General features: G+C 35.1%; 1 protein-coding gene across 5 annotated transcripts in view; it reads right to left on the reverse strand.

Annotated features, from left to right (window-relative positions):
* Positions 1-22514, reverse strand: part of Nbeal1 (neurobeachin like 1) — a 150752-nt gene that overhangs the window by 64296 nt on the left and 63942 nt on the right. For all 5 annotated transcript variants that reach the window (XM_076931826.1, XM_076931828.1, XM_034498971.2 and 2 more), the window contains 11 exons: positions 18746-18831; positions 16439-16528; positions 14216-14384; positions 13487-13620; positions 11253-11412; positions 11041-11143; positions 8692-8848; positions 7424-7582; positions 5663-5822; positions 4536-4624; positions 784-1344 (listed from right to left, as the gene is read on the reverse strand). In XM_076931826.1, coding sequence (XP_076787941.1) covers positions 784-1344; positions 4536-4624; positions 5663-5822; positions 7424-7582; positions 8692-8848; positions 11041-11143; positions 11253-11412; positions 13487-13620; positions 14216-14384; positions 16439-16528; positions 18746-18831 — 1868 coding nt within the window. The remainder of the gene's footprint in view (positions 1-783; positions 1345-4535; positions 4625-5662; positions 5823-7423; positions 7583-8691; positions 8849-11040; positions 11144-11252; positions 11413-13486; positions 13621-14215; positions 14385-16438; positions 16529-18745; positions 18832-22514) is intronic.

A 22514-nucleotide genomic window follows, 5' to 3' on the forward strand; every position in this document is an offset into this window, starting at 1 on the left:
TTATGTAAGACACTTTTAAACATTTTTTAAAATTTTTATTGTTTTTAATTATGTGTGGATGTGTCTGCATGTGGGTATGTGCACATGAGTATAGCTGCCCAAAAAGGCCAGAGCTGTCAGATCTCCTAGAGCTAGAGTTACACATCGCTGTGAGCTGCCTGATGTGATTCTGAAAATGGAACTCAGGCCTTGTGGAAAAGCAGCAAGTGCTCTTAACTGCTACCTCTCCTGCCCCCTTTTAACATGTCTTTATTGAATGGAAACGCAACATGTGTAAGATGCAGGCTTTGTTCTCAAGACAGCAAGGGTGGGCTGGAGAGGTGGCTCAGTGGTTAAGAGCATTTACTGCTCTTGCAAAAGACCAAGGTTCAATTCTCAGCACCCAAATAATGGATCACAACTATCCATAACTTGAGTTCTAGGACATCCAATGTCCTTTTTTTGACCTCCACAGACGCCAGGCACATACATGGTACACATACATGCATGTAAGCAAAATATTCATACACACAATATAAAATAACCTAACATGTGCAAGCCAGTATGCTCATTCCCTATTACCACATATACAATATATATATATATATATATATATATATATATATATATATACACACACACATCAAACAAAAAGTAAAATATTTACAAGTGACAATCACTCTTCTAAATTTTACATCACAAGACTTAGAATATGAATGGAAAATATCAGTAACAGCTTACATACTGCAAAGGACTTAAGTATAAAGCTAGCATATTAAAATCTTATTTGGAAAGCAAATTTACCTCTTGGCTTTCAAAAAAAGAGAAGTCATCACTGAAGCCCATTTCGTTTGTGATGCTTCTTTCTTTGTCAGACTGCACTGAAAATGACTTAGTAGACTCTACTGGGGATGGGGTGCTGGGTGAGCTGTCAGGCACTTGACTTCCACCATCGCTCAGGTCACATGCGTCAAGTCCACTGAGATCTAAGCTCAGATGGGAAGTGTTACTATGCCAGAATTCTTCTTGATTCTCTGACTTGAAAGATAATTCTCCTTCAGAGCTATCTTCTTGAAATAACGGTGGGTTTGAATTCAGGGACTGACTATCATCCAAACTCCAATGGTCTGAAGATACATCAGCTAATACCATTTTTTCATCATCGAGTTTTTCAAAGTTCCTCTTAACATCTTCAGCTGATATATTTTTATTTTCTTTCACTGAAACTGTTTTCCCATGTTTGTTAAGAGGATTTACATTTTCAAAAGTTGCTTTTAAGAAGAGTCTAACAAAGGTGTCTTGCCAACCCACTTGTTGTGATATCTGGTATGCTGCATCTGGCTGGGACTGCAAAATCTGTAATATCTGCAAAGAGAACATAAAACAAAAAGTACAACAAAAAATACAAAATTCATCAAAAGTATACAATTTCTTAATGAAAAGATCTCTTCAATTACTTTAATAACAAAGTAATTTAATGAGAAACAATAAGAAGGCATACTTTAGGACTCTGTTCTGTGTGCATGGTGTACATGGATACATGAATACATGAATACATGAATACGTGTGCATACACATGGAGACCAGAGAAGACTAGTGAAGGCTTTGTTCTATCACTCTTCAGCACATTCTCTTAAGTAGGGCCTCTTAATGAAGCTGGAGCTAGGGTAATGGCCAGAGACCCTCAGCTATCTTATGTCTCTAGCTTCTAAAGTGTTGAAGTTGCAGGTATACATAGAAACACACAGCTTTTTACATGGGTACTGGAGATTTGAACTCAGTTCCTCATGTTTGTGCAAGCACTCTTACCCACTTATTCATCTTTATCATGGAGGAGTATGTTCTTAACTAGTATTGTAGTATTTGGAACTATTTGATATTGTGGTTCTAACTGATCTGGTACTGCTCTTGCACAAAGTAAAGATGTACTAAAATATGTGCTAAATGAACACAAAAACTAAAATGATTCTCAAAAACTAAGCTAGATGTTAATTTGAGATAAAGTATTAATAAGATGACAATATGCATAAAATGTAGTAATATGATCATTATCTTAATCAAACGTTTTCATGAGCTTTTTACACTTGTTCAGCAAGGATTATTGAGTGACTTGACATGTGCCAGGCATATGCTTGGACAGTATTATAGCCAGGGCACACAAGTACAGAACCCAAGTACTCTAAGGAGAATGTTTTCTACTTTCAATTTTTTTTTCAAGTCAAGTTAATGACTCCCTTTGAAAAATATTTCTTTAGTAAGTCTGTATTAACAAAAAAATAGATAAATCATTTTAATTCCAAAAAATTAATTTCAGCAAGATGCATGCTGTTATTTAGCTTAAGTAAGTTAAAGAATAAATGGTCACATTACAATATGTAACAAGTCTTCCTAAAAAAGTTCCTTCTTTGGAATAAAAAATTAGTTCTTAGCTGGATGGCGAGGCAAATGCTATTAATCCCAGTACTAGGGAGGCAGAGGCAGGCAAATCGCTATGAGTTTCAAGGACAACCTGGTCTACAGAGTGAGTTCTAGGACAGCCAAGGCTACACAGAGAAACCCTGTCTTAAAAACAACAAAATAACAACAACAAAACACTTTTTAGAAACAGTCAGAAATTTGGTTAAGATCTTTAAGATATTTTAATAACAAAGACAGTATATCTCTATATATTTGACTATATGTTTTCTAATGACAAGTATTATAGCAGGGATGAGCAATGCTAGTAAGAAATGAAGTAGCAATGGTAGGAAGGTTTTCTTTGGAAGGTAGCCTGTCATTGTGCTACTATTCTTTTAGTGCTGCAAAACCACCAATTTATTTTCTTCCAGCAGTTCAGGCTTTCTTCACAAACCATTTTTCACAGTTTTATAACTCAAAAATATGACTAATTTATATGTGTTACACATGGAAAAAAGCCAATGTATGATCATTGTGAGCTGTTTCAATCTAATTGCATACAGAAAAGAATCAATTTATATTATCTATTTCAAATCATTAAGATTCAGTATCAAGGTAAAGTTAATGTAGGACAATGTGAAAACGTAATTTGCTGATTATTTTGAAAGATAATATGCAAAATCTGTCAAAATGTGAAATGTAAATGAACACATGTTGATGCAGCAACTATATTTCATATCCTAGAGATGTGTTACCATAAATGGGTAAAGATATGCATAAGAAGATGTTAATAAAAACATGGAAAGATCTTAGGGAGCCAACAAGATGGCTCAGTTGGAAAAAGGCACTTGATGCCAAGCATGAAAACCTGTATTTGATCCCTGGGTTCCACAAAGAAATAGTGGAAAACAAATTCCCCAACTTGTCCTCTAATTTCCTTTCTCATTGAAGCATACACACACACACACACAAAATATAATGAAATTTCAAAAATAAATTTAAAAAGTCAGACACTTTGAAATATGGCATTTCTAATGGAAATAGATGTGGTGGATGCCAGCTACTTGGGAAACTGAAGAAGGACTACAACTTAAAGGTATGGCTGAAAAACTTAGCAAGACTGTGTCTCAAAAGTGAAAATGGAGGAGAGAGCAGGGAAGATCAAGAGAGGAAAGACAAAGAAGTAGGAAGGAAGGTTACACACACTGTGGGTTTTGATAGAGAACTGTGTTTTATGGTAATAAATTTTTGACTGTGGAAAGGGAATATTTACATAAAAATAAGTAAAGCTAAAACTCTTTATTAGAAAATTATTTTAAATGTGTTAGCAAAGTATTTACTAAATACTTGGGGTTTTTTGGTTGTTGTTGTTGGTTTTTTTTTTTTTTTTTTTTGGTTTTTCGGGACAGGGTTTCTCTGTGTAGCCCTGACTGTCCTGGAACTCACTCTGTAGAACAGGCTGGCCTCAAACTCAGAAATCCTAGTAAATACTTTTAATAAAACATTTACTAGAGTGAGCTATGGTGGTGCATACCTTTAATCCCAGCATTCAAGAGGCAGAGGCAGGCAGATCTCTGAGTTCAAGGCAATCCTGTTAGCCAGAGTGAGTTCCAGAACAGCCAGAGCTACACAGAAACCCTGTCTCAAACAGAACAAACAAAACAAAACAAAAACTGACATAATAATTTCTTATAACCACATAAAGTTAGTTCTTTTCTAAAATAAACATTTTATTGTTTAAGTTAGTTTTGTACTATAGGCTGGCTTCCAGCTTATAATCCTGGGCATCCCACATGTTGTTAATCACAGGTATGCACCAACATGTCCAATTGAAACTGCTTAAAAACGGGCGGTGGTGGCGCACGCCTTTAATCCCAGTACTTGGGAGGCAGAGGCAGGCGGATTTCTGAGTTCGAGGCCAGTCTGGTCTACAAAGTGAGTTCCAGGACAGCCAGGAGTACACAGAGAAACCCTGTCTCGAAAAACAAAACAAAACAAGACAAAACAAAAAAAGAAAAAAGAAAAGAAACTGCTTAAAAAATAGTAACTTATGAAACAAGCAAACTAAAAAACTTACATCTGTCGCAAACTACTCAATGAAAAACACTATCATAATTTGAGGATGTTATTGTAAAAATATATCTTGAAAGTTTACTAACCTTTCTACAGAGGACCACTCTGACATTTACATGTGTTCTGTGACAGATATACACTACAGATAATAGATCTTTGAAATTAATAACAGGATCTATAATAAAAAAAGAAGTTAAAATTAAATTCCATGGATATCTAAAATAAGACCACTACTATTGTATAAACAGTGAAATAACTATTCACTTTCCAAAGAGAACTACAGCTATGTTCATTCAAATTTCCCCCCAAAACTTCAGGTTGATAATACTTCAATTAAGCCTAAATAATTTAGGTTTTGATTGCCTGAGTATATTGTCTATACTGCAGAAATATAATAGTATTATCTTTTTATATACCTATTTTGGATTATCAGTGAGACTTGATAAACTACTTAGTAAAACACTTAAACAAGATAAAGAACTTAATTTCCCCACCTAGGCAAGGCATCTGCCATAAATTCTAGTTTATGGCTAAGTTAATTAAAAAAAAATAAAACTATCACACAAAACTAGAAAGAAAATGTCTCAAATTAGTTTTTGTTCTATCTTTAAAATTTTAAGTACTTTAAAAATGTTAAGATCTTTCTATACATATTTTATTTAATGTCCCTTATTTAGAAAGCCAGTCATTAACGTGGCTACTTACTCAGTAGGCATTTACTTTAAAGCTATGCCCTGGAAAGTGAAAAACTAATGACAGAAATATATTATCTGAGGAACACCTTGGAAAATCAAGTAACAGATAATTTTTAAAGTAACCTAAAGCGGGACATTAAAAGAAAAAATCTCCCAGAAAGAACAATTTCTTTATTTTTTGAAATATATTCTTTTTTATTGAAAATATTTTTTCATTTTTTTTTAGATTTTCAATTATTTTATTTTATATTTATTATTTATTCACTTTACATCCTGCTCAGTGCCCCCTTTCCCATTCACCCCCTCCCAAAATCTTCCCCCATCCCCTTCTCCTATGAAAAAGTACCTCCCCCCCCCACCACACATTGAGTCTCTTCGGGGAGCATCCTTTCCCACTGAGGCCAGACAAGACAGCTCAGCTAGAACATATCCCATGGACAGACAGCAGCTTTGGCATAGACCCTACTCCAGGAAAACCAATTTCTTAAACACAACACTGTTATCAGTCCCAGTCTTACCGGTATTAATGATTTGGTTAACAAGGTTTTTAATAAGAGATGTGTTAACTGGTGCTTCATTAAGGAGGAGTCCAATTCCTGAATAGCCAACTTCTCTAAGACGGATACGTTGTTTACTGCGTTCATAAACATTTGTGCATTTTAACATTTGTTCCATGACCTGGTCACAAAAAAGTATTAGTTTTTTTCAATGCAGAGAAAGATTATAGATTTTTGGAGCACTAACAATAAATTGTACTGAAATGTATTTGTATTTGTGTAAATAATGCTTAAAACTCTATGGCAAATGAAAGAGTAGTGTATACAGCTAGCAGACATGAAGAACACGTTCATGTATCAAAATATTATATAATCATCAAATTTCTTTTTGAGACAAGATATCTCTGTATATATCCCTGCCTGACTGGCCTGGAATTCACTGTGTAGAGATTAGGCTTGCCTGACTTCCAGTGCTGGGATTGAAGGTGTGTGTCATCACAGACAGCCTAAAACATTCTTAACTCATTTATATAACAGTAACCAATTTTCAAGAACAGAAAACATCTATGAAGCAATTCAAATCTAAAATTTGGAGGAAAGGCTGACCTTTTAGCATTATTTCCAGGAATAAGAGCAATGTTATTAAAGAAGTTATTTTTTTCTATAAACTATAAAAGGATAATATCAGAATATCATAAACAATCCCTAAGAAGTATTTTTAAAAGAAACATTCCCTCTCCATGAATGAACCCTAGTGAGGGTAGACGCTTCTTCTAAGAGCAGCCTCACTGGTAACCAGCCAAAAGCAATCCCTCAAGACAAACCACTTTAGACCTTTTACCCCATCTTTGGTTTCTAAAGCTTAGTGATTTCAAACACAGGTGATTAAAACATAAACTGTCAAAAATATGCTTAATAACATAACTCTAATAACAATGTAAAAATAAATGCCAGGAAGGAATAAAGTACACCAAACAGGAGACTTTAAGTAAGAGAAAAAAGCTGGTAGAAGTATGCCTGGATCTTACTTTTAGATAACAAAAAGCTCAAATGTGTGGTATCACACAAAGGCCCAGAGTCTTTTAAATTTCCATGCAAAATAAAATACATTTTCTGTGTTTTGATAGAGCTGTTAGTCTCTCAGCTTCAATTTTATCATCTATAATATAGGACTAGTAAGAGCATTTATCTCATAAAACTGCTTTAAGGACTAAGGAAACTACCACCTGAAGAATGTCTCACGCTTGACCTGTGGGAGACCCATATCACAGGAGCTATTACTGTCAAATGTTCTGATGTGCTATACAGATTTACTACATGGCGAAGAAGAACTGAGACGTTTTATATTAAGGACAATATGCGATCAAGTGGTTATAGTTCACTGAGATGATTTATCTGATTATATTAATTTTTATTTGCTATTTTGATGGTTTTGCTTATCGAGGTAACCCCCAGCCCCTGCTGTCATCGTTCTGGATGTAGTGGTAGATTTAGAGGAGGGACATAAACCCAGGGCATGCTAAGCCAACACTCTACTACTTAACTATATTCTAATTCTATGGTATACTTTTTAAAATTCACACACAACATGAAAAATATATAACAAACTAAAGGAGTATGAAAAATAATTTAGTCATAGAACATATATCTATAGATAGGTAGATTAGACAGATAGATAGATAGATAGATAGATAGATAGATAGATAGATAGATAGATTGACAAACAGACAGAAAATTCATATACAGACAAATATCAAGATATAAAGATGATGTTTTTTGTACCTTAAAAATGATTTCTCTTAGTTTGTCAGAATACTTCTGATTTAACAACAAGGCATAAAGTATGTCAGCATTTCCTGGTTCAAACATCAGTAAGAAAAGCTGACCTCTAGTTGGACTGGTTCGTAGAAGATTTAAGAGTACATCCAAAATTCCAAAGAGCTTTTCAAGTTAAACAACACAAAACAAAAAAAAAAATCATTTATGTATGCAGGCAGCAAAAAGGCAAATGTTTCAAATAGCTATTTAAACTAAATCTGATATACCATGCTTTTTGTCTCTGATCTTTTGTTTTTTCTACTTCCTTTTGCATAGCCTTTCATTATACATATTCAGTATCTCTGAAACCACTCCTTCATCATTTGCCCATATGAAAAGAAATCTCTTCTACAGAAGGTCTACTCTGGCTTCCTCAACATGTAAAATCATCCTGGAATACCTCATACATTTAGATCTTTCTCTTACAAACAATCAAACTCTTGTTTCAGTTATCTGTTAACTTCTCTTAACTATATAGATTCCATTAGGTTAAAAAATAATTTCATAATTATATCATCTGCATTGCTTATGTGTGTGTATTCTCAAGTTGATTACAGGTAATACAAGAAAATTATGAAAACAAAACTGGAAAACTGACAGATACAACAACCATGAGATGACTTGGATATGAAGTGTCTTTCTCAAAGGCTCATGTGCAGAAAGCTTTTTTGGTCACTAGCTAAAGGCACTATTGTGGTGATGAGATTATAAGGACAGTGACTTCATCAACTGACAAATGACTAGTAAGTCATTGTTGTGATTATAATGGCTATATAATGGAGATTATAGTGAGCTACACAAAGGTAAGAGAATCCTTACCTTTGGGTATTATTGGGTGAAATAATAAATGAAATCATGCCTTTGTAAGCTATCTCCTGCCCCTGGCTCCTTCCTATTCAGCTCCTGTCTGCCCCTTGATTGCCAAACAGGAGCAGATTTGCTCTACTGTCAAATGTTCTGACTCATCTTGTCTCAGAAGCAAGAAGGCAAAATGACAATAGGATGGAAAACTATTAAATCATAAGTCAAAGGAAACCCTTACTCTTTATGGCAGCTCATCTCTGGTATTTTGTCACATCAACTACTTTCCATACAGAAATTGCAATGTACTTCTTTAACTGTGTATTTTGACAGTATCCAAAAAAATTTATTCATTAGGTAATTAAGTATATCTTTATAAAATGACCAAGTAATTTAACAGTTGAAAATAAAATTCATCTCAGCTATACTACCTGTTCTTCTTCATTAGTAGCGGCTATGTAACCTATGATACTTTGTATTTCTTCATGAGTTCCACCTTTACAAAGAAAATATCTAATTAGCCCATACAAAGAAGTCCTTATTGTTCGAATATCCTCTGGAGATAGCTCATTACATGTAGATCTATGCCTGAAAGAGAAAACAAAAACGAAAGTGTAAAAGTTGATTACATGCATGTATTAAGATCAGTTCTAGGTTGAGGGTCTAGCAATACAATAGATGCAAATAGTCAAGGAACAAGCAAGACAATAAACACAAATAGTCAACAAAAAAGCAAGGCATTAAACCCAATTTCGTGAACATCCCTGTGATCACTGTTTTATCAGTTTATCAGGGCTTATCAGGATGACCAAAGTATCTGAGCCTACTTCCCTGTCCTACCCCAAGGTCATTTTCATGTCTGAAGCCTACTTTCTTGTTCTAGCCTAAAATTTAGATTCCTGTCTCAAATTATTTCTTTGTTCTAGCCTAATATTTAGGTTTCTGCCTGAGATTACTTCTTTGTTCTAGCCTGATTTAGATTCCTACCTGAAATTACTTCTTTGTTCTAGCCTAATGTCAAATGCCTGCCTGAAGCCTACTTCCTTGTCCTTGGCCAATGACATATTCCTGCCAAGCAGCCCATTTCCTTGTCCATACACAACACACAGAAATAAATGTATCTTTTAAAATTAAAAACAAAACCTTTTTAGGAACTTGCCATAAGGTCTATAAAGTACTTGTTCCACAAGCGTAGGGCCTGAGTTCATTCCTCAGAACCGACATAAAAAGCTTGGATATGGTAGTACACACTTGCAGTCCTAGAACTAGGAAGGTAGAAACAGGTCGCTCTCTGGGGCTTGCCACTATATACCTTAGCCAAATAGTGAGCAACAGGGCAGGAAGTGTCTCTGTTACAAAAACTAAAGTGGCAGCCAGTTTTGGGAAAAGGATGATAGAAGGTTTCTTAGGGTTTGTTGGACATCCATTCAAGCCAAATAGATGGCCTCCAGTTTTAATAAGAGACCCTTCCTCAAAAACCAAGATGGAGAGCAATTAAGAAGAATATCAGAGGGGCTGGAGAGATGGCTCGGCAGTTAAGAACACTGACTGCTCTTCCAGAGGTTTTGAGTTCAATTCCCAGCACCCACATGGTGGCTCACAACCATCTGTAATGGAATCCGATACCCTCTTCTGGTGTGTCTGAAGAGAGTGACAGTGTATGTACATACATTAAAAAAAATAATAAATCTTAAAGAAAGAAAAGGATCCAGAGAGGTTAAGGATTTAGTCTAGTCATAGAGTGCTTGCTTAGCATGTACAAGGCCCTGGGTGGCCCTCAGCTTCAAGAAAAAGGACACCACAGCTGGGCATGGTGTCTACACCTTTAATCATAGCATTCAGCAGAGCCAGTCTAGGACAGGCAGGACTACACAGAGACACCCTGTCTCAAAAAAATAAAAACAAAAAAGGGAGCAGAGACAACACTGCAAGTTAACCTCTGGCATCCACAGCATGTGCACATGCACTCCCTCCACCCCATGAATACACACACTTTTAATATTATTACAATTTGTAGTACCTTTGCTTTCTTCTCTTCTTTTTTTATTTTTTTATTTTTTAAGAAAGGGTCTGACTTTTCATAGGCTGACTTACAACTTACTATGAAGCTGAGAATGACCTTGAACGTCTGATCCCATTGCCCCTAAGACCCAAATGCTGGTATGTTACAGGTATGCAGTGACACAGTGTCCACAGTGTCTATGAATCTGTTCATTAGGAAAGCACTCTTTCTACCAAATGAGCAGCAGAGCTTGCTTCTCTTACACTAAGGGACATTTTAAGAGTTTGAATGACACAACTGACCCTGGAGATTTGTGTTTCAAAAACTTTTAAACATTAACAAAAACATTAAAAATAATTCTGATTTATTTCACACACACAAAAAAGTTTGAATGACAAAAATTAAATTATTACAATATTTATTAGACAACTATAAAATTATGAGAAGAATCAGACAGTTGTATGTGTCTTAACATATTAACAAATTTAATTCTCAAAACCATCATAGGTCATAGTCACTTTTTAATCTGCTTTAGACAGATGAAAACGCTTAAATACAAACAGTTTCAGCAATTTGAATAACCACACAACTAGCAAAACCAACATACAAACCTAATAAATGTCAATCTATCACTATCATTTTAGCCTCTACATTACCCTGTTTGTCTGAAGTTTCAGAGTTCCAGAACTGCTGGACAAGGGAACAAGCTATATACATACTCAGTCAAGTGTCAGACAGAAAACAGCAACTAAGCTGAGAAGAAACAAAGGTATCATACCCATAATAAATCCTAAGTGTATCCAGGAGAAACTGCACGCCGTACTTCTTCCTGAAAACCCTTCTGCTGTCTTTAATAATCGTAGAAAGATACTGTATATGGCCTAAAATAAAATATTCATATAAAAATAATATAACTAGAATAAAGTCACACAAATGGTCATATATTTCAAAAGCAACCATATAATATTTTATTTGATAGCTTGGTCTTACCAATCCGGAAAGGAAAATCTCCACGGTTCCAAATACGGAAATCAAAGAGTAAACACTGATACATCTGTTGAAGCAACAGTGTGTTCTTTTCTAATGATACCTGTTCAATTATTAATTGAATTGCCATCAATACATTAACGTCCATCAGAGAACCTGGCACCTAAAATTTAACACACAAGAGTTTCATAAAGGTCAGTTTAAATGATAGCATGAAATTATAACTCCAAATAAGTCAGAATATCCAAAATATAGAATAAAAGATGGTACAAACTATAAATAACTTAAATCATTAGTCCTTCTGATTTAACACTGCATCATATTTTCCTTGTGTCACACCCTGTTTTTTTTGAAACACTCAAAGAGTCTTATCACTCTAAATTTTTACAGAAGCTCTAAGAAGTTATCACTCCCATTTTATACAGTGAATCTAAGGAATGAAACAGCGTCTCCAAACAATTCATCTAGCAAAAGTTTTAAGCTCAGGCAGCTTAGCTCCAGAATTTATGATCTAACAGAGAAAGGAACAGAAGCTGCAAACCATCATGAGCCAGTATATGACAGAGCTTAGAAAATTCTCCAGAAGGGGCTAGAGCGATGGCTCAGAGGTTAAGGACACTGGCTGCTCTTCCAGAGGACCTAGTTCAATTTCCAGCCCACGTGGCAGCTCACTACTGTCTGTAACTCCAGTTCCCATTCAGGGAACACATCGATGCACATAAAAATAAGGAAAAGTTTAAAGAATTATTCCCCCCATCCACAGACCAATATGATCCAATCAGTGCACACGGAGTAAGGGCATATCTCTCACATTCACAGGTCCTCTTTCTAGGGCCCTCTGAAAGCTACAGCCAAATGTAAGTGGTATTATCCTTAACTGTATCATGGCTTCCCACCATACCTTTCCCTTCACAACACTATGAGGTAGATAAGACTGTGTTCATTTCCCACAACTGTTTTGCTGATAAGTAAATTAAACTCAAGAAAATGACATTTACTGGAGCCTTATATACCAACTTTGTAAGAAGGTCTCTCAATGACATTATAAAATGATCTTGTAGAGAGAACTTCAAAAGAATTATAAACTGGTAGTTCACCAGAAAGCAGGCATTTGTATATGGCATCCTAGGTTGATCATAAAGTACTGGCTTAGAATAGGAACCTGTTAAGCATCAGTTTCTAATTATGACTCTGTATGTTTTCTCATCTGGCCAGTAGCCTAAAGTCTGGTCTTCATAAACTGTCTTCCTAAGATAGCCTACATGCTAAATTAAAAACAGGCAGTGAAAAGGACCCTATGTTGTACACCACTACAGGAAAAAGATCTTAATTTGGCTATATAAAAAACTCTCATTCTTGGCCACATGAAATAATGTTAGTAATTTTAAAGTGGAGTTCTTCAATAATTTCCTAATTTTTCTGACATTGAATGGTAGTCTTCCAGTGGTAGGGTCATCAGACCAGGTATGTAATATTCATTCCTTCTTTCTTTTCTTTTTGGTTTGTTTGTTTTTGTTTTGTTGTTGTCTTGTATTTTTAAAAAAAAAAAAAAAAAAAAGGTTTCTCTGTGTATCCTTGGCTTTCCTGGAACTTACTCTGTAGACAACAGTATCCTTGAACTCAGAGATCCGCCTGTCTCTGCCCTCCAATTGCTGGGTTTAATGTTGTGAACCATCACACCCAGTGTCTTCAGTCTTATATCTTTCAAACTGCCTAATGGCTATCTGAAATGGCCATACAAAGCTTCTTAACTAATTTTTTCATTTCTTTTTAAAGAGAGGGTCTCACGATGTAGCTCTGGCTGTCTTAAAACTCTCTATGTAGACCAGGACAGTCTTAATCTTACAGAAACCAACCTGCTTCTTCCTCTCAAATGTTTTGAAGGTATGCACCACTATGACCAGTCTTCTGCAACAGAAGCCAGGAGCCCTCCTTCTAACATTGTCACTATGAGAAACTCTGCCATGGTAAAGTGGTGCTCTGGATTGATTAGTCTCTTGGAATGCTTTCACTGCCTTTCCAAAACCTCTTATTATCGTGCCTTTTTAGCAGCTACCAAAATTTAAAACAAAAAATCAAAACAAAGCAAAAAACAATCAAACAAAACTTAGGAGAGAGGCCAAATCCTGGTGTATATGCATATGCACTAGGCTTCCAATCAAAGTGGTCTTGTGATTTGCTTTAATTATTCCTTATAGATTGGGGCTTATCTGAAGCCCCATGTTAGACTTGATTACCTTCTGAAGTAAAGCACCAAGAGTTGAAACTCCATGGGACTGAATAAGATTGTCCTGGTTAATAGGATGTCTTTGAATAAAGTGTTTCACAATCAAAATAAATGTTGCAATTAGATTTTTCTCCAACCTTGACTCTGTGAAAACAGGCAAAAGTCATCACTCTTAATACCTTTACATCACATATTTTATATCACTGAACAAAGAAGTATGTCAATTTGTTAGCTTGCTTCCAAGATTTATTTGGACAATGAAATCAGAAAAAGCAGCAAGTGTTTACTATATAATTGTATCCATATGTAAATATTTTCTTGGTACTATGATTTACCACAATATGGTGTAGTATTTTCCCACCAAGAGTATAAACTAAACACAGTCAAAAGTAAAATTACAATCTTCAATGTTTTAACCAAAGTATTATAAACTTACTAAGGGAAGCTACAACAGCTATAAAGAATTGTTATGGCATTTTATTTTCTAACTAACTCTCAACATTCTTTTTATTTGTTTGTTTGTTTGTTTCATGTATGTGGGTACACAGTCACTGTCTTCAAACACACCAGAAGGCGGCATTGCATGTCCATTACAAATGGTTGTGAACCAGCATGTGGTTGCTGGGATTTGAACTCAGGATCTCTGGAAGAGCAGTCAGTGCTCTTTACCCCTGAGCCATCTCTCCAGCCCAATTCTCCTAAAAGACTAATCTGGGTGGGGTTAATGTAATTTTATTACCTGATGCCTTTGTGGAGGCCAATCCCATACATTCTTGTTCAATGGGTGTTATTAATTCAGGAACTGTGTTTTCACTCATTGCTTCAGAAGTCTGTCCTTCACTAAAGTGGCTTATTTGTTCCAGTAAAGGAAACAGTACATTTAACCCACCTATGCAATTGATGATGTCCTGAAAACAAAAATTAACAATTTTTAATATTACAAAATACGAGCAATGGTGTAATTCAGCATCCACAGTGTATATGAAGATGCAATTTGTTTGTTAATAAACCTTAAGTGATGTATGTGATAGCCTAGGCTGAAGGTATCCTTATACAGACAGTCTCAAAGATCACTATAACTTACATTCAAAACGGACCATTCTGGGTCATTTTTCTGTGTTTGCTTTTTAGGAAGTTCAAATACACACAACATATAATGTAACTCTAAAAATGCCAAGAACAAGCAACTGTCACACAACTGTACAATTATGCATTAAAAACACAGGTGAGGAACCAGAAGTATGACTCCTCTAATTTTAGTTAACAAAAGATGGAATGGGTAAAGTAAGCTAAAATATAAAAAGTGCTTAATGCATGACAAAAAAGAATGTTATATAAAGTTACTCTTATTAATCACTAAAATATTCAGACCTACTCTGAATGTTTAGTAGTACAAGGGTACTACTACGGTATCTTTGTAATCCTAGTATAAAAAAGGCTGAGACAAGAACATTCCAAATTCAAGGCCAGCCTGAGCGGGATTGAGAGAGAAAGGGAATAGAGACAGAGAGAAAGGGAAGAAAGAGAAGCAGAAAGGTAAGGGGAGAAGATGAGGAGATTAACAATCCCTCATTTCATACCTGTCGCAACTGTAGCAGTAATTTATAGAAGCTTCCCAATGCTCCTTATGTTGTACCTGTACCTGACATTTCAAGGGCTATTCATACTACACGCCTGCTATTTTGTTTTGAATACTTTAAATAATCTAAAATTCACTTTGCCCATTACATAAAAAGATAACAGTGTGTGTTGGGGAAAAAGAACATAACAATTACTGATTTTAAAGAGCTCTTTCTATGGAAGTAATTGAACTTTTGGATGGCAAATATTTTCCTTCTCAGTTGTCTTTTTTATTTTTGTGAGTGGGGGCTTTAATTTTACTTAAACATAAATATATAACTGTCTTTCTCTTAATAATTATGTTCCTGTCTTATCTTCCACATTAGGCAAAATGTTTCATTAGTTAATTTATATAGCTATAATACAAAGTACTAAAGACTGATTTTCAGATCTGTATAACATAAGTAAATTTCTATATATAACACACAGAATTAGTCTTTTAAAGCCAATATTACAAAGTTAAGCTGTGCAAATTACATATATAAACCATAGCATATTTTTTGAGTTGGTTTGATTGATAACATAGTTTACAAAGGTAACTAAGTTTTAGCCAGTCACTCAACTAGTATTTATTCATCCTTCAGAATGTAAATCTGTGTAACATTTTATTATCTACTTATTTATTTGAAGTTTTTGTTTGTTTGTTTGTTTGGTTGGATTTTTTTGTTCTTTTTTGTTTTTTTTTACTATTATTTATTTATTTATTTATTTATTTATTGATACAGGGTCTCACTATACAGCCTTGGCTTGGCTGGCCTGGAACTACCTAAAAAGACCAGGCTGAACACAAATCAAAGAGAACTGTCTCTCTCTGCTTCCTGAGTACTGGGATTAAAGGCACAACTACCATGTCCAGCATTGCATAAAATATTAACAGAGACCTATTATTAATATCAATTTGGTGATGCTTAAAAGATAAAATCTGGCAGATAGACAGTTCAGTGGATAAATTATGTGCAAGCATGAGAACCTGAAGGTCTGAGTTAAAATCCCAATTACCCATGGAAAACTCTGGGCAGGACTGCCTGAAAACGGAGACAGAGACAGGGATATCCTAAGAGCTCACTGAATAGCCAGCTTACTAAGCCTAAAAGGCAAGCTTTCTGCTCAATCAAAAAACAGGTGAAGGACAATAGATTTCTAACAGTGTGCACACGCGAACTAGTGAGCACGCACACAATACATACACACACACCCCTATACTCCCCATCTTCCACTCAGACTCCAGAATATCCTGTGTCCAGTTCCTATTATTGAAAATTTCTAGCTATATGCTATGCTTAAGTAAATTTAAAATAAATTTAAATTATACTACAATGCTCACTGTATACTATTAATTTACCTTAATGTCCCAATTCACTACTTTGTTTCCTGTTAATCTTCCGTGTAAACAGTTAGTAGACAAGTCAAGGCAAATTGAATTTTTGCAAGCCTAAGAACAAAAGAAAAATACAACAAGCACCTTAGTGCAATTAGAACAAACCATAACTTTAATTACATAGAGAATATTTCACCATAATTTTAAAAGTACATAATAAAATCAATAATGACATACCCAGCATTTGCTTTTTAGTGTTCTTTCTTTCTACTTACCTACCTACCAACATACCTCTATCTTATCACCTACCTACATCTATCTATCTATCTATCTATCTATCTATCTATCTATCTATCTATCTATCTATCTATCTCTGTGTTGTGCAACTGTTTCTGTGTGGGGGCATGTAACCAGTTGTATATCTGGGAGGCCAGAGGCAGACATGAGTTCTCAGATATCATCAGTCATTCTTTACCTTCTTTTTTGAGACAGGATCTCTCACTGAACCTAGGGCTCACCATTAGCTAGGACTGACTGGCCAGCAACCTAGGCACCAGTCTCTGACCTTCCAACACTGGGGTTACAGCCGCACATCATAATGCCCAGCTTTTATATAGGTGCTTGGGGATCCAAGCTCAGGTTCTCATGGTTACACATCAAGTACTTTAACTAATATCTCTTAAAAATATATATATATCAAGAACTAAATCTAAAGCACTCGCTTATCAAAAACAGGTCACTGCATTCAGTTCTTGGCGCAAAGCAAACCCTGACTTGTAAAGAAATAGATGACTAAACAACTGCTACAAATAAGGATAAGGCTGAAAAGCTGAAAACTCTTCCAAAGTATCATCTAACCAATTAGCGTTTGTCAATACCTGTGCTCAAAACACTGGTGAAACAGATTAAACCAAGTAGGATCTTTATCACAGCATAATGTTTAAAGCATACCATCAATCTCCAAGAAGGATGTGAAGAATGCAAGAGCTGCATGAGCTCACCTGACTTAGACATGTATCCTGGGCAGACCATTTTGTAGAAACAAACCTTCAATAAATTGACTTACCTACATATAAATCACATTTCTTGAGGAAAAACACTAAGGCAATAACTAATTTTTAAAGTAAATATTTTTAAAATTTCAGTCTCAAAAGATACAATCTTAATATCATCAATTCAAAATTATTTTGTAAAAAGGTAACAACCATAATATTAAAAACCAGAAAAGAATATGTCACTTAGATTAGATGCAATTATTTCCTAGAATCTGTGCTACATACTGGAGACTAAATAGGAGAGGAAATACTAGTACTTGCCAAGAAAGAAGGTTATTATGATTAGGTAAACAAACAGTTTGGGAAAATACATAGATCTTGAGTGGATCAAAACTAACTTTTGCTAAATAAGCATTTTTAGGGAAAACTGAATAGATGATACATTCGATTATGTAAGAAACTATATAAAAATATTCAGGGATAAAGTTTTATAGTTATACCAATATACTTGTACAAATGACTTGAAAAAAGTCATCAAATACAACAAAATATTAATAACTGGCTAATTTGGGAAAGAAATATACAGAATAATTATACTACATTTTTTTAACTTCTAAGGTTTAAAATTTATCAAAATATAAAGTTGGAAGAACATAAAATCAGTAAGCTCATTTTACCAGGTCAGATGTAACAAATAAACAGTATGCTAAACTAGAAAAATACATTCTATATTGTCTCATATAATAAAAGTACTTTCAGTGCCAATGTAACATTAATATATGAAGGCAAATAATGCTGTCTGTGGCACTTCACAGCTTTCCGCCCCCCCCCCACCTGTACCTTACATTTTGTTCCTTCCATCTTCGCTAGTTTGTTACTTCACTAACTGAATTTCTGAAGGAAAAAGAGCTAGACATGGTAGGGATATTGCAAATACCATAGAAATAGGATAGGGAGATTTCTATCCTTTAGAAAACAACCCCCCCCCCATCACACTTTTTAAAAAGTAAAACAAAGTTTGAGTATTGCTGTTTCACCTCTCTTGAGATAACTAGAGAAATACAAGTTTAAAAGGTTTCATCCACTAAAACCAACTCAGAACAATTTCAGAAACTATTCAACACACACTAGAATGACACATAACCTAAACTCTAGTTGAGGAGGTATGCCTTAATTTCTGCTGCTTTCCCACTTCCTTTTACAATCCCTAAATTTCTTTTAAACTCAAGATTCAACCCCCACCCCCAATTACCCACTGAAATGACAAAAGGAATAAAAGCATCAATTTGAGCTCATGGAAGTTACAATCATGGACAGCCCATGCATTTACTCTGACCTTTCCTGTGTAGTGAAGGAGGATGTTACTTGGCAAATCAGCCATATCACAGTCTTGACACTTCCAAGGGCTTAAGCAATTTGGACCTGAAAATTAGTTACAAACATACACATACATCACTAAATATACATGGTCTCTTTGATTCTACATTACCAGAACAAAATTTATTTATTTATTTATTTATTTATTTATTTATTTATTGGTTTTTTGAGACAGGGTTTCTCTGTGTAGCCCTGGCTGTCCTGGAACTCAACTCTGTAGACCAGGCTGGCCTCAAACTCAGAAATTTGCCTGCCTCTGCCTCCCAAGTGCTAGGATTAAAGGCGTGTGCCACCACTGCCTGGCCAGAACAAAATTTAAAATCAAGATGCTTCAAGTTACTCAAATAACAGAGCTAAGACATACTGTATACATGTCGTTTAGTTTTGGATCACCTCTAATTTTTCCAAAACCTAGAACATTCGAGAAGATGATTAATCTCTGCTGTAGAAAGGACATTGTAAAATACTAAATTTGTATTGATTTATCTAATGTAAACAAATTCAAAAGAATAAGAAAGCAGGAAAACATTAAAAATTAAAGTGATACTGAGCATGGTGGTACATATATGTTATATATATGATAATATATATATATAAACTTTTTTTTTTTTTTTTAGGTTTTTCGAGACAGGGTTTCTCTGTGTAGCCCTGGCTGTCCTAGAACTCACTCTGTAGACCAGGCTGGCCTGGAACTCAGAACTCTGCCTGCCTCTGCCTCCCAAGTGCTGGGATTAAAGGCATGCGCCACCACTGCCCAGTTTATCGATTTTTATTTTTATTTTATGTGTATTGGTGTTTTGCCTGCATGTATGTCTATGTGAGGGTGTCAAATAAAATGGAACTTGATTAGAGATTATGGACAGTTATGAGCTGCCATGTGGGTGCTGGGAACCTGAGTGTTCTGAAAGAATAGCTAGTGCTCTTAACTGCTGAGTTACCCCTCCAGCCCAGTTGGTATAACCTTTAATGTTAGGACTCAGAAGGCAGAAGCAGGCAGATCTCTGTAAGTTCAAGGCCACCCATGGTTATATCACAAGACCTTATCTTTTAAAAAAATGTTTTTTCAATTTGGACAGATAACAGAGAAATGGAATAGCATGAAAACAGGTAACAGTGCTCATTTTATTTACAACTGAAATGTAAGCTCAAAAATGTTCCATCTGACACATAATGAAAGATTATTTAAATCATTTAAGTGTGTTAATCAAGAGTGTGAGAGCATGTGTGTGTGTGTGTGTGTGTGTGTGTGTGTGTGTATGTGTATGTGTGTGTGTGTATAGGATATGTGCATACGTATAAAGGTCCATGTGCCCCTGTACATGTAGAGAGGCCAAAGGAAGACATTGGGTGTCTTCTTGTATCTCTGTTCCCTTAGCCTCTGCCTATTCAGCATATCCCAGCGTTTGCCACAACTGGCTCCACCTTATTTTTATTAGACAGACCTTTCATTCAATCTGAAGCTTATCATTTAGGTAGGCTGGCTGGCCTAGGACCCACCTGTCTCTACACATTAACACTGGGGCTATGGGTGAAAGCAGCCACATCCAGCTTTTTCAGGGCAGCATGCTGGGGATCCAAACTCAGGTTCTCCTGCTTTTACTGAGACATTTCCACAGCACAGTGTGATACTCCATCTTACTGAAGCTGTGTTAAAGCTGACATACTTCTGTGTCATCAGAAGCACTGTGACTATTTTTCTCTTTTTACTATATGACATGTATATAGAACCACTTATTCACATTTTTAATGTTTATTCTCAGAATATAATCATTAAAAACCACTAAAATAAAACTCTAAATATAATAGGTCATCATACTGAAAATTTTAAGTTTATACCAACAGTTTAAAAACTCTAGCTAAGCGGTGCTGGTGCACATCTTTACTCCCAGCACTTGGGAGGCAGAAGCAGGTTGATCTCTATTAATTCCAGGCCAGCCTGGTCTACAGACAAAGTTTCAGGAAAGCCAGGGCTACACAGAGAAGCCCTGACTCCAAAAACAAACAATAAATTATAAAGAATTTATAATCATAAAATCAAGAAACCACACAGAAGTAAAGAACAATGATTTACAATAATGATATAATGATCATTTCAGAGTAAAACTTTAAGTAGAACTGTAAGAATAAACTGTATACTATGTAGCCACCCACGCTGCACTAAATGGTTTTATATCTAACCACACATTTACTTGGGTTGGAAGCCACTCATTTAAATACTCAATGAGTGTCAAAGAAATGATAAGGTTCTAATTTAAAGTCTGAAAAATCCAGATAGTCCTATTTATCTCAAAACTCCTATGCAATCTGAACAGGCTATTTTTTCATGAAAAGCAGGCTCTCTGCAGAATTAATGTCCATGACTCTTACAAATTTTAATTCAGAATATTCTGATAAAGTACAGCTATAAAACAAAAATGTTAGGACTAAATAGTAATTAATATATTAAAAATCATAGTCAAAAGAAGAAACAAAACAAGAACATTTACAATATTATCCAAAAATATTTATTTATACTGTCTTCAGAAACTCTTTAGGTATGTTTATACATAAATGATAAAAATGACAAATTCTGGGAAAAGACTCATAATGTTATAGTCACTTATATAATTTCTTATATAGGTAGGCTTATATGATTTCATCAATTCATTAGCATTGGTCATAGCCATACTTAAGACTGTTGTGGAAGTGAATACCTTAAAATTCACACTAAAAACATCATTTCAAACATGACTGTATTATAATTAGAGCCTTTAAACAAAAAATTAAAGATAAATCATGTCTTAAGAATAGGATCCTAACCATACAGAGTACCTTGTAAGAAAACGAAGACACTATAGAGATCTGGTCTTTATATGCACAGTGAGGAAAAATTCATATTGAGATTATGGTAAGAAAGGGGCTACCTAAAGCAAAGAGAAACATCACTAGAAAACAATATTCATATTACCTTAATCTTGAACTTTTACCCTCCAGAAACGTTAAGAAAATAAACTTTTGTGACTAAAGACACAGAGTCTAGCCGGGCGGTGGTGGCGCACGCCTTTAATCCCAGCACTTGGAAGGCAGAGGCAGGCAGATTTCTGAGTTCAAGGCCAGCCTGGTCTACAGAGTGAGTTCCAGGTCAGCCAGGACTACACAGAGAAACCCTGTCTCGAAAAACCACACACACACACAAAAAAAGACACATAGTCTAGAAATTTATTATGGCAATCCTGGGAGACTAACATAAGCAGTAGTTTTGATACTTAAGAAATTTAAATATCAATACATAAGAAGAGATGGCTCAGCATTTAAGAGCAATGACTGCTCTTCCACAGGTCCTGAGTTCAATTACAAGGAACCACATGGAAGCGCACAACCATCTGTAATGGGATCTAATGCCCTCTTGTGATGTGTCTGAAGATAGCTAAAGTGTATTCGTATACATTAAATATAAAACTTTTTTTAAAATTTTAATAAATTTAATAAAAATCTTGAAACATCATACCCAAACTAATGGAACACAATGAAAGTAGTGCTAAGAGGAAAATTCATAGCACTAAGTGCCCTGGTAAAGAAACTCGAGAGATCTTATACTAACAACTTAACAGCACACCTGAGAGCTCTAGAACAAAAAGAAGCAAACTCACACAAGAGGAGTAGAGGGCAGGATATAGTCAAACTCAGGGCTGAAATCAACCAAATAGAAACAAAGAGAATAGTACAAAGAATCAACAAAACCAAAAGCA

The sequence above is a fragment of the Arvicanthis niloticus genome, chromosome 3 (assembly GCF_011762505.2).
Source record: "Arvicanthis niloticus isolate mArvNil1 chromosome 3, mArvNil1.pat.X, whole genome shotgun sequence".
Lineage (NCBI taxonomy): Eukaryota > Metazoa > Chordata > Mammalia > Rodentia > Muridae > Arvicanthis > Arvicanthis niloticus.